Here is a 13,315-nt window from a genome sequence, read left to right as displayed (position 1 = left end):
GCTGGACCCTGCGTTCCCGGCTTGGGGACCCCGGCGTCTCGGGCTCCTTGATCAGCGTTTCCTATGCCGGAGAGGCGAGGGTGCAGGGTGCTGATCACCGTTAGATAAACACGTGAAGGACTGCACTTGGGTCAGTGGCCCTCACCTGCTGTAACCCCGACACCTACTGAAGACCGTTTACGTCGCAGTTTAGGAGCCAAACGAGGACATTAGAAGTTTAAGAAGCAGCCCGTGCACTCTCTTTTCTCGTCTCTTCCGTTCCGTTTTATTTATTTCTTTTTGAGAGAGAGAGGGAGACACAGAATCTGAAACAGGCTCCCGACGCGGGGCTCGAACCCACGATCCGCGAGATCCTGACCTGAGCCGAGGCCGGATGCTTAACAGACTGAGCCACCCAGGCGCCCCTCTTCCGTTCTGTTTTAAACAGTGTTCATGACCGAGTAAATGATTTGAGGATCCCGGGCTGCGACCCTCGCTCGGAGAGTAAACACTGCTCAGGGTCGTGGGTCCCCACGCGCCTTTCCCTAACCTGCAGTAGGCTAGAAACGGGCTGTGTGAGTGCTGGGGCCCAGGAGGTGTCCTAGTTTGAAATCACTGCACTCAGTAAAGGCAGACACCAGCAAATCAGGGACCTCTATTTGGCAGGCATAGACATGTATCAGGGAGATCTGTTTGGCAGGTATAGACACGTCCAGGACCGTCAAAGGTTGGGTTTGGAGTGAGTGCTGGCCCCTTGGTCTGGTTAACCACATCCCATAATCCCTTTCTCTCCCTCTTCCTTCCCTCAGTGTCTCACTCAGTTCATGGTGATGGGTCAGCATTCCCTACAGATGTAAATACAGAATCTCATTTGATTGGATATTAAATCACTATTAACTGCTGGTTACCAGAGCCAGTTTTATTACTGCTTAAAGCTGCCTTCGAAACCGTGAAGTTAGAATGCTATTTTTTTTTTTTTAAGTTATTTAAATTAAGAGAGACCCGGAGACAGTGAGTAGGGGAGGGGGGAAGAGAGAGAATCCCAAGCAGGCTCTATGGGGACAGCACAAAACCTTGAGATCCTGACCTGAGTCTAAACCAAGAGTTGGACACTTAACCCAGTGAGCCACCCAGAGGCCCCTAGAATGCTATTCTTAAGGATAGACCTGAGCGTACCCAAGTATTTGGTGACCATTTTTGCTTCTCTTGGTGACCGTTTCTCAGATCCTTTTGAACCCTGTATTTAATGGAGGACAGAATAGTGTTTTGTAAAACTGTTTAGAATACATACTTTTCTTTTTGTAACAAGATGTTTCCAACCTGAATTATTTGTGTGTGTGTGGGTGTGTGTGTAGTACAGATATTAAGAGTCACTAACGTTAGTCACTTTGGTCATTGATAGGACTGCGTTTGGGTGCAGGGAGATAAGATCCGCCATACAGTAGCAGGATTTCTGTGAGAAGTATTTTCAACAACAACAAAAAAAGCTGACTCCACTTTCAGGTGCAAGCCATTTTCTGTTTATGAATTACCAACTTTTTTTCCTTCACCAGGTGTATCATGAATCCCAGTATGAAGCAGAAACATGAAGACATCAAAGAGAATATAAAGGTATGTGTTAGAATCATTTTTATTTGTTGTAGAAAGCATGTGGTTAGAAGTAGTTTGACGTAATTTAAAAAAATTTTTTTAAGTTTGCTGTTTTGAGAGAGACAGAGAAAGCTTAAGCAGGGGAGGGCAGAGAGAGGGAGAATCCCAAGCAGAGGGTCAGCACAGAGCCCGACATGGGACTCGAACTCAAAGTTCACAAAACCATGAATGGGATCGTGACTGAGCTGAAATCCAGAGTTGGGGGCGCTTAACAGGCACCACACAGGCACTCCTAGTTGTGACATAATTTAGCAAAATTTAACCTGGCTGTAGTTTCTATAAACTTTGAGGCACCGAACTTTTAGCCAGAGGACAGGTAACAACAGAGGGCCTTTAAAAAAATTAATTACGGTGAACAGTAAGTTTTATGATCCATGAATGTGTGATGTCTTTCCATTTATTTAGGTCATCTTTAAATTTCTTTGAATACTGTTTTGAAATTTCCAGAGTATTGAGTTTCCTACTCCTTCTGTTTAACTTTCTCCGAGGTACTTTATATTTAATGCTGTTGTAGATAGAATTGTTTCTTGAATTAAACTTTCTGTGTGCTCATCAGTACTGTATAGAAAACAGGTGATTTTTATGTTTTGCATTTGAACTTGTGTCCTGCAGCCTTGCTGAAATTGTTGATTAGATCTAACAGTTTTTTAGTAGATTCTTTAGGATTTTCTGTAAATAAGATTGTTGTTGCTTTCTTTCCACTCCTCCATTTTCTGAAATGATTTTTACTAAAATCCTTTGTGTCTCTGACCACAGAGACGCCCCTTGCCTTATATTACACATGTTTGCAGAATGTGTTCATGCTCTTTACCATCTAACCTGCTGGTTTTGCTGTATTTCTTGAATCCCCATATAATACTGTCACTGGAAATCTTATCCCAAATATTTATTTTTCTAATTATAGGAAGAGTTTAATTTTGAACTTGTGATTTTAACTGACTTTGCTTCGAAGGTTCTAGCTGAATTTACAACTTAACTAGGTTTTGCCACACAACTTAGCTGCAGAGGGTTCCTGAGAATGACCACATCTTCAGGAAATCTATCAGGTTGCAGAATCAAGTTAAATAGAGTAAATGAAAGCCTTTCATAAATGATAGCAGATGCTTTCCGATAGGTGGTTTACCTTGCCTTAGTCAGTATCCTTATATTATTTTCTTAAATAATACTGTGCATTGATAATTGGTGTAACATTGTCAAATACTCCAAAATAGTCAGCAGTATAAAGGTCTCCGTTAACAGTTATCAGTATACGGCCAGTTTGTTTCGTCTACATCTTCATTCACGCCTCCTTAAGTCACCTAAGTATTTTGAGGCAAATCCCAGATTTCAGCAGATCCTTCTATTTAAAGAAGAATCTGTTTACTGGCTAGAGTAAAACTATCTGGTATATAAAGGGACTAGAGTTCTGGTTGGTTCTGATTCAGCCTCCAAAACTGTGACCTTGGGCAAATTATTTAGCATCTCAGCCTTGGTTTACATCTCTGTAAAACAAAAAAATTGGACCAAAACTAGATCTGTGAGGGGCGCTTGGGTGGCTCAGTTGGTTGAGCGTCCGAATTCAGTTCAGGTCGTGCTCAGTTTACGTGGGTTCGAGCCCTANCCAAAACTAGATCTGTGAGGGGCGCTTGGGTGGCTCAGTTGGTTGAGCGTCCGAATTCAGTTCAGGTCGTGCTCACAGTTTACGTGGGTTCGAGCCCTACTTTGGGCTCTGTGCTGACCGCTCAGAGCCTGGAGCCTGCTTTGGATTCTGTGTCTCCCCCTCTCTCTGCCCCTCACCTGCTCCCGCTCTATCCCTCTCTGTCTCCTAAAAAAATTAAGACGTTAAAAAAAAATTTTTTTTAAATCTAGATCTGTAAGAGTGAATTATGGTTGCTCATGGATTCCCTACCAATTAATTGTATGCGAAATTCCATGTGAGTAGTGCTCTTGTGCTTTTTTTTTGAGAGAGAGAAGGGTTCACAGAATCTCGAATTGTTTTATAAAAAGATTATGGGCTGTTAATGTCTAAGAACATTTTGGCTCTAAAGAGTCTGTCACTTCAGTGTATAATCTGTGTAAAGAAAATGACAATAGCAATGTTACATCTTTGGGGCAGGATGCTTACACGTATGAAAATTAATCTTGACAATGGTCTTTTTTGTTCTGGCTGTGAGTTATCTGGCTTCTTTGGCCATCATAAGTAGCAAGCGTTTAAATCAATTAACACCTCCCATTTGTAAGGATCCAAAGTTAGGTTTTCTTCTATTTGTCTGCAGGCTGGTGACTAATCTATAATCTAAACTACATCTGCAGGGTTGGTGTAATGTTTGTTCTCAGAGTAGTTGGCATTTGTTCTTGGGAGATAATGATCAGCGGTAGGAACCTTACCGTGGGAAAGCGAGCTCCCTCCGCGAACTGCAGCGGGGTTCCGGGAGTCCGAGCCTTTCTCACGCTGCTTTGGTGTCAGGTTCTTGCTGCCCTTGTTTGAGTGTTCACCATTGTTTGCTATCCCGTGGTGGCAGCATAACTAATGATTTTTTGTAAAAACAGGGCTTTCAGATCAGGAAACCTACAGAAAGCTATTTACATATTTTAAGGAAGGGCTTATTTTCTCCAAAACTGCAGCCTGGGCACTTTCCAGTACCTCACGGGCCATTTGTCTCCTAACGAATAGGCTTGAGCAAAACTGCTTCTGCATTCGGGTCCTCTTACACGTGTATTTGGTTTTGTGTAAAGTATTCTTGAAAATTATATTCCTGGGGCACCTGGATGGATGGCTCAGTCAGCTGAGCCTCTGACTTTGGCTCGGGTCGTGATCTCACACGGTCCTTGAGTTCGAGCCCCGCTCTCAGTGCAGAGCTAGCTTCCGACCCTCTGTCTCCCTCTGTCTCTCTGCCCCTTCCCCACTCACACTCTTTCACACAAATAAACATTTTAAAAAAGAAAATTATATCCCTTTGGTAAATACATACAAGTGTGTTAGGGAACATTCACTATTTAACAGAAGTCTGAGATGAATCCTTTTGATTAGGGGAAGAAGTTATTTTGCATAGTAAATAATTAACCTTTTTCCCCAATTTACCTCTTCCGTGGGTTTCTACCGTAAATGCTGAGACGTTTGGTACATTTCTAGTTTCTGTGTGGCAGATCTTTTTAAGAGGGAATACAGATACTCCTGTTTTACTAGAATTCATTACATATGGTTTGAAGTATTAGAGCTTAGAAATTTTGTTGTATTTTCGTTTTAACTAGATACAATTAGTTGAGAAATGACTGTAATAGCATATATTGAAATGGAAGGAGGAAAGCTGCTCGTGTCCAGGTTGGGTAATATGAGCCATTCTTCGGATTTCTTCAAACTTTGTTATAATTTTAGGGAGATAACAGGTTTGCTAGTTGAATAAGCCAATGGGTTGTTCATATGCAGCATTATAAAATTATAGCAGAACAGGGGTGCCTGGGTGTCTCAGTTGGTTAAGTGTTTGACTTCAGCTCAGGTCATGATCTCACCGTTGGGGAGTTCAAGCCCCGCATTGGGCTCTGCGCTGACAGCCCAGAGCCTGGAGCTGCTTCAGGTCCTGTGTCTCTGCCCCTCCACCCTGTCACACTCCTCTCTCTCTCTCTCTCTCTCTCTCAAAAATAAACATTTTAAAAAGGGCACTAAAATAAAATTATATAGCAGAACAAATACTAGTGTTCTTCATGTTTCTTTTTTCCTAAATTATAGCAGGAATAAAAGAACAACAACCCATATAGCAACTCAGTAACCAGATAATAAATTATGTTGATTTCTAGAATAGTCCTGTCCCAAGAAGGACTCTGAAGATGATTCAGCCTTCTGCAGCTGGAGCTCTCGTTGGAAGAGAAAATGAGGTATGTGCTACCAGGCTGCAATGGGGTACCGTTGATCCTGCCTCAGTCACTGAAACCTGGAAGTAACTCCAGACTAACAGTTGCATGTTTCTCACACCGGTGGTTGGCGTGTGGGTAGTTCAGGTTCGGAAGTTCAGCATTGGTATGAATACCTGTGGTAGGACTGGGACGATATAGTAAGTTCTGAACAGCCTATAGCAGTAATGTTTGATGTTTTGGGAATAAAATGTTAGACTCAGGATAAAATCACTGGTGAGGGCTCTTAGACTTGCAAGTTTGAAATTACTGTCTTTCTGTAGTACTTCATGATTAAACAGTAAACATGATTTCAGCTAAGCCTTAGACGCAAGCCTAATCTAGTTACTGCAAATAAAATTTCTAAAATAACTATACATTTTCATAGTTTTAAAATGTGTAGTTATTTAAAAGATCCAAAAATATCAAAAGGACAGGTGAGTGCCCTATTTTTAATACGTACGGACTGCCCACACCACCCAACTTTCATTCATTAAGTCAAAATAAATGAGACTGATGTATATATTTTCATGATAGTTGGTTAAAGGCTTGTCCAAAAGGAAACATTGGAACGACCAGTCAGCATCCAAAAAGGCCAGCTGCGGAGGGGTCACTGCCCCAGAACACAGCGAAAGTAAAGATGTTAGTGGAGTTACTCAAGAAGCATTCGATTTCATGATTGCAGGTATGTAGTATGGATGACTTTTATCTTAAGTTTCCTAATAAAGGTAAATATTTGTCATGCAGTTATGAATTCTGCACATAGCCTCTTAATCTGGGGACATAGTTAGATATTTTCCTCAAATGTGGTAATTTAAAATTTCTTATGGTTGTAAATATACATACACTGTAAGTTGGGCAGGCCTTACTGTTTGTTAAGATCTAAATAAGGATGAAATAGTAAAGAAAAGGATAGTAATTAATTAAGGGTTATAAAACCTGGAGATCAGTTTTTCATTAGAAGAGTATCTAGCAAATGGATTTGAAGAAGAGGATTCAAGTGTGGCAGAAAATGAGGGAGGCGGGCGCGTGTCCTAGTTGTTACTGGGATGGCGGCGGAGACGAAGGAAAGCCAGGGATGCTTCATCAACCTTGTGGAAGAGTTTGTGGAGTAGAAAAAATTAATGTTTTTTTACAGCATCACATAACAGGAATTGTCTTCAAGGTCTATATGTAAAATATTGATTTATTTTAGAAAATCCATCCTCGCAATATTGGAAAGAAGTGGCAGAAAAACGGAGGAAGGCTCTCCATGAAGCACTTCAGGAAAATGAGAAAGTATGTGCTGAATGTAATCTGTGGCAGTTCTTAACATTTGAGGACTGTTTTCTTTTTAGTGCTTAACATGTTTGGTTAGAGTGATATAAATTAGCTTTAATGCTGGCCTAAGAAAAGTTTAATTAGAAAGGAGCTAGGCATCAGAATTGTGATAGGAAAGAAGCTTACTGTGGCCAGAGCCGAAGGTAGCTGTGCTGTTAGGAAGCTTCGTGCTGCATGTGTATCAGATACGTACCTGGAGGCGTATTGGTTGGGTGTGGAGCATGGCAAATGTATGAAATACTGAACTCTGCTTATGTCATACAGCTTCATAAAGAGATTGAAGAGAAGGACAATGAGATTGCCCGCCTGAAAAAGGAAAATAAAGAATTGGCGGAAGTAGCAGAACATGTACAGTATATGGCAGAGGTGATAGAGGTAGGTATTTCGACATTCACCTGACGCAGAATCCTCTGTTTTGACGGGAGGAGGTAGTGTAATCAGTAAGGGTTTGGGCTCTGGAATCCAGTTTCCTGGGTTTGAGTCTCCCCTCCCTGCCTCACACCATAAAGTTTGTTAAGTTTGGCAAGTTCTATATCTTGTCAGGCCTTCATTTTCCTCATTTGTAAAATGGATGATAGTGCACGCTTTGTGTGCTTGATATGAGGATAAGGAGTTACAACAATGAAAGTTTCGGAAGTCCTTGCACTTGAGAAGAGCCCAGTGATTGTAGGGATTATCGTGAAGCAGCAGAACAGCTACTTTCTTGTAGAAATATAAAAAGACATTTACACGTGAAAAATTTATGGAAAAAATTTTACAGTTCAGATTTTTAGACTGGCTTTAATTTAACTTTAATACCAGTGTGACATTCAGTCATTTATAAAACTGTTAATCGGTGCACTATATAAGTTTGGTAGTCTTATCTGACTTTTCAATTTGGAAGAATCTAATGTGTTTATAAGAATTAGCCTGCTGGGCACCTGGCTGGTTCAGTCAGTAGAGTGAGTATGTGACTTGATCTCAGGGTCATGAGTTTGAGCCCGACGTTGGGTGTAGAGGTTACTTTAAAAAAATTAGCTTGATAATTGTTATTTTACAGTCTTGAACTGAAAAATAGGTCTTGGGTGCCAGGGTGGCTCAGTCAGTTAAGCATCCAACTTTGGCTCAGGTCATGATCTTGTGGTTTGTGGGTTCGAACCCCGCATCGGGCTCTGTGCTGACAGCTCAGAGCCTGGAGTCTGCTTCAGATTCTGTGTTTCCCTCTCTCTCTGCCCCTCCCCTGTTCATGCATGTGTGTGCTCTCTCTTTCTCGCTCTCAAAAACATTTAAAAAAATAGGTCTTAAACTTACTCCTTTTTACAAAAAAAAAACCCCATCGTGCTGGTAGGAAGAAAGTTTTTCAAATAAAAGCTTGTCTTTTACCAAATTGCTTACATTTTAAAGCCATGACAGAATTAATGTTTGAAGTTTCATTTGGAAGTACTGTAATAGCTCACTTTTTTTTTTTTGGTAAGAGCTCTCTTAACTGCCATGAAAGTATTGGTTCACAGCAGACTGGAATTAGAAAACCTGGTCCTTCACTATAGTTAGCTTGAGAAGTAGTGATTTGAATTACACTGTGAAAGCATGTCAGTGCTTTAAAAAAAAAAAAAATGAGTGAATTAGGGGGCACCTGGCTTAAGTCAGTTAAGCATCTGACTCTTGATTTCAGCTCTGGTCATGATCTCCCAGTTCTTGAGTCCGAGCCTGTTGTTGGGCTTTGCACTGACAGTGTAGAACCTGCCAGGGATTCTCTCTCCCTGCTCACTCACACTTTGTCTCTGTCTCAAAATAAATAAACTTGAAAAAAATGAGCAAATTATTAAGCACTGTGGCTTTATGAAATATGGTTTATCATGGTGGAGATTTTGATATAACATTTGATTGTAGGTGTTGTTGTTTTTTAATGTTTTATTTATTTCTAGGAGGGAGAGAGCGTGAGCAGGGGAAGGTCAGAGAGAGAGGGAGTCACAGACTGAAACAGGCTCCAGGCTCTGAGCTGGCAGTCAGCACAGAGCCCGACGCGGGGCTCGAACCCACGAACCGCGAGATCATGACCTAAGCGAAAGTCGGACGCTCAACCGACTAAGCCACCCAGGCGCCCCTGATTGTAGGTGAATTTAATGGAGAAGCATTATGAAAAGGACCTCATTAGAACATTGAGGGTCAATTAGATCAGCATACTGCTAGTGGACTTGGACTTTTAAGCATTTGCAATAAATTGTTCATTTATTCTTTTGAAAGAGACTGCATGATGGACCTCTGGATAACTTGGAATCACCAAATAGTCAAGAATTTGATTCTGAAGAGGAAACAGGAGAGGACTCTTCAGCGGAAGACTCAGAAATTGGTACACATGCTGAAGAAGTTGCACCTTCCTCTACAGACGCAAAGCCACATGTATGAGATTCATTAATTCCTGACTCTTGAGAAATACACTGCCAAAGTTTACCTCCACTATAGTTGTTTGTAGCAGATCAGACAAGTGTATAATGCAAAGTGGGAATCAAACTTCCTTGTTTGAATCCTGGGACCCTGTTGTATTAAAATACAAATACTATGTATTTTAAATCTGCAATGTTTTATGTAAATAGCATTTTCCCAGTTGTCAGACATGACTTGTGTATATTATGAATAAACTTCAGTCTCTTGTTGAGTGTCGTGTGTACCTTGGAAGAATGAAGTATAAGCCGTCTGTATAGAAAACCTGTCTATTTCTATGGTTTTATATGGTTTTCTGTCCCTCTGCGATCTTGGAGGAAGCAAGGAGAAAATGAATGTGGCCCTTTTTAGACTGAGATAGTTGAAGTTTTTACTTGGAAATTTGGTTGTACCTCAAGCTCATTCTAGGGCCTGTTGGTTTCCAGATATTCTTGGTACTTTTGATCATGGAGTAGGAGAATTCAGTATCAAGCTCCCCCACATGGAGCAGATTAGCCAGGTAGAGGCTCAGTTGTCTAGTGTAATTAGACTCTTCTTGGAAGCTTCAAGTGGTAGATGATTGTGGTCATCTTTTGAGGGGAGGGTGGCAGGTGAGCTTCTACTTAAGAGATGCGGGGNGATTAGGAGGAACTTAACGGAGGACCATGGGGGAGAAGAAGGGGGGGAAATGGTGGGGGAGAGGGAGAGAGGCAAACCATGAGAGACTCTTGAATGCTGAGAACAAACAGGGCTGATGGGAGTGGGGGGAGGGGAAGGGGGAGATGGGCATGGAGGAGGGCACTTGTGGGGATGAGCACTGGGTGTTATATGGAAACCAACTTGACAATAAACCATTAAAAAGATGCGGGAGAAGAAAAGCTAAAATGATATAAAAAGTTCTGAAACTTTCTATTCATACATTTCACATGGTATAGTACGGAGTCTGTATATTTAATAAGTTGTAATAGTAGAGTGAATTAAGAGGTTTCCCACAGGTACTGTTTTGAAGAACAGAGAAAATTGTTGATAAAGTATGTAGCTTAGGGGTGGAATATGTTCTGTGAGAAGCATACAAATACCTTTGTACAGATTGGCAGTGAGCAAGGTCAAGCTTTAAAGGCCTACTTGGGGCAAGTTGTTTATCCTTAGAAAACTTGAATGTTCTTATCTCTAATACTGAGCCTGCATAGGGCTTCACACTGATATGTGGAGCCTGCTTGGGATTCTCTCTTCCTCTCTCTCTGCCCCTCCCCCACTCATGCACTCATGTTCTCTCTCTCTCTCTCTCAAAATAAACAAACTAAAAAAACTAGTAGCGGTTGGCATAAACAACATGGACAAATCTCCATGATTTGAGTGAAGGAACCATGTAAGAGAACCTGCTGTATGCTTCCATTTAAGTACAACCAGAATCTTGGTAGAAAGCAAATCAGTTTCCTAAAGACCTTGGTGTGGTTCTAAGGATGGATTTCAAGAGGAAACTTGAGGTGATGGGTTTTTTAATCTCTAGCACCTGGGAACTGTGACCCTAGTTGACAGAGAATTTGGAAGAATTACCTTCAGATGACTAGTCTGATTTTCAATTAGGTACCCAAAGTCAGAACACCTTAGTGAAATGCCTTGAAGACACAGTCAGGTAAGTCACGCCTGGCAAGTTAAAAGGACTTTTTTGACATTGGCTTAAAAAATTCAGGAGAGCTTCTGTAAGGACATCAATAGGTTAAGAATCAGTTGGAAAACCATTATGTGGGAAGCCTGGATTAGACTGAACTAACTTGTCAATATATTCTGTAAGGTTAACAGTATTACATACTAAAAATAACCAGAATGGCCCATGAAAGGGGATGGAGGGGGGAATGTAGATGGAAAAATCCTAAATAAAATGGTAAATCTAATCCAGTTCTATACTGGAAGATAAAACACGATGGCCAGGTTGGGAGTTTATCCCAGGAATGCAAGTTTGTTCTAGTATTCGTGCACGCTTGAAGTTCTTCAGATTGAAGAGGAAGAAAGTCCGTAATCCTGATAAAACACCATTGATACAATTTAACACTTAAGCTAGGAAAAGAAGAAATTGTAACTTGATAAAAGCTATCTCCCTATGCCTAACATCACATGGTGAATGGTTAATGGCAAAGCTTTAGAAACTTGTAAGGTCATGAACTAGAGAAGAATGGACCACAATTATTACGAATTCATTTCAAGGTCTCCGCCTGGTGCACTCAAGCCAAATAAAGCTAATTACAGGAAGGAAAAAGAACTCATTTACATAAGAAAATCCCAAGGCAACTAGAAACAAATTAAGTGGCTGGATTTAAAAATAACCCTAAATTAATTGCTTTTCTATACACCGGTATAGACAAGTTTAAAAACAGTGGGTATGGTGGGGGGGGGAGGGGGTGAGATCTGGGGAAGAAAACGAAATGTTACTAAGAGATGTCGAAAAACTAGTCTAAAAAAGTTCTTGAACTTCATGTGTCTCTTCCTGCCTTTCTTGGAGTTCTTTGTAAAACACAGAAACTAACCCTCTGTGCCATGAACAAAAATGGGATTCATTGGAATACTGCAAAGGCCCCAAGGAAGCAGAAACCAGAGCGGCACTGGGGCCCCCGTAGCAGGTGCTAATCAACATCGTCTTAGTGCTGTTCCATCGCCCCTTTCCTGAGATGGCAAGTTTGGCGTAGCCCGGCTAACGTCACCCTTCCGCGGAGGGCAAGATGGCATGGCTGGCAGTCTCTTAAGACTATACTCTGGGCAAGATAGTCCCGCAAAAGAAACTGAAGTGTCATCAGAAGGAGACGCTGATTCTAGTGAGCCAGAGCGCCACACACGTCCACACACAGCCTTAGGGCCCTTGGCTTTGTTTAGAAAACCACCCGGTGCCCACCCTGCCTCTTCCAAGATACCTCAGCCGAATTTTAGGTTTTAGCTAATGAGGTCATTAGGTCAACCAAGAAGGATAGGAGTTGGTTTGCCTGAGCTCATAACTGAGGTGTGTGTTGTGTATTTACCAGAGCAGCACCCCAGTAGGGTCGCAAGTTCCTTTTTTTTCTTAAATGTTTTATTTATTCTTGAGAGAGAGAAAGACAGCATGAGCAAGGGAGGGGGGTTAGAGAGAGAGGGAGACAGAATCCGAGGCAGGCTCCAGGTTCTGAGCTAGCTGTCAGCACAGAGCCCGACGCGAGGCTTGAACCCATGAATTGTGAGATTGTGACCTGAGCCAAAGTCAGACACTCAGCCGATTGAGCCACCCAGGCGCCCCACAAGTTCCCTTGACCTAGATGGTAACTTTCTTGATCACACACCTGTCGCCTTTCTCCCTGACCCTATTGTTCCTTAGATCAGTCTTCCAAATATGGTCCCTGCATTCAAATTCTTTTTTTTTTAATTTTTTTAATGTTTTATTTATTTCTAGGAGAGAGAGAGAGACAGCGTGAGCAGGGGAGGGTCAGAGAGAGAGTGAGTGACAGACTGAAACAGACTCCAGGCTCTGAGCCGGCAGTCAGCACAGAGCCCGACGCGGGGCTCGAACCCACGAACCGCGAGATCATGACCTAAGCGAAAGTCGGACCCTTAACCGACTAAGCCACCCAGGCGCCCCCCCTGCATTCAAATTCTTAACTGGAGTTCACTTCTAGGGGAACTCAAATGTTGGGGAGGGATGAGGGTGTAAGGAGCAACCAAGGAAAGTAAAGTAACTGATGGCTGTTACAACTTTGGTAAACCAGTTCCAAATTCAAAGCTTAGCATACAGATGCCTCAAGGCCCAAGTCATCCTTTTATTTTACCGCTTTCAACTTCCAGGTGAGCCGGAGTGCAGAGGAATTTGAATACAACAGCAGAGTGAGGCTGCCTTACAAGCTACGCTTCTGTAGAGAGGATGTTAACCAAAGTTCACTAAGCACTGTCAGAAGAGGGGCCACAGCAACTTCCGGTTAAACATGTGCTTCAAACCCAGCCATTTAGCTCCTCTGTCTCCCTAGGCCCCATTAAAAATGACAGTAATNGCACTGAGTGTTGTAAGTGATGAATCACTGAATTCTACTCCAGAAACCAATATTGCACTAAACATTAGCAAACTAAAATCTAATAAATAAAT

General features: G+C 41.8%; 1 protein-coding gene across 2 annotated transcripts; it reads left to right on the top strand.

Annotated features, from left to right (window-relative positions):
• The first annotated feature begins 7 nt into the window (after positions 1-7).
• Positions 8-9,451, top strand: GMNN (geminin DNA replication inhibitor). 2 transcript variants are annotated; one of them, XM_077769580.1, is made up of 7 exons: positions 8-130; positions 1,533-1,590; positions 5,404-5,481; positions 6,034-6,181; positions 6,692-6,774; positions 7,081-7,191; positions 9,040-9,451. In XM_077769580.1, exons 2-7 carry the CDS (start codon positions 1,540-1,542, stop codon positions 9,199-9,201), a joined length of 633 nt encoding a protein of 210 aa, XP_077625706.1. In that variant the 5' UTR covers positions 8-130; positions 1,533-1,539; the 3' UTR covers positions 9,202-9,451. The 2 variants fall into 2 exon arrangements, with proteins under 2 accessions (XP_077625706.1, XP_077625705.1); XM_077769579.1 differs by lacking the exon at positions 8-130 and adding an exon at positions 639-679.
• The last annotated feature ends 3,864 nt before the right edge of the window (positions 9,452-13,315 follow it).

This window comes from Crocuta crocuta, unplaced genomic scaffold, assembly GCF_008692635.1.
Source record: "Crocuta crocuta isolate KB4526 unplaced genomic scaffold, BGI_CrCroc_1.0 scaffold145, whole genome shotgun sequence".
Classification (NCBI taxonomy): Eukaryota; Metazoa; Chordata; class Mammalia; order Carnivora; family Hyaenidae; genus Crocuta; species Crocuta crocuta.
Note: the sequence above shows the minus strand (reverse complement) of the source record. Positions and strands in the feature narration are given on the sequence as shown.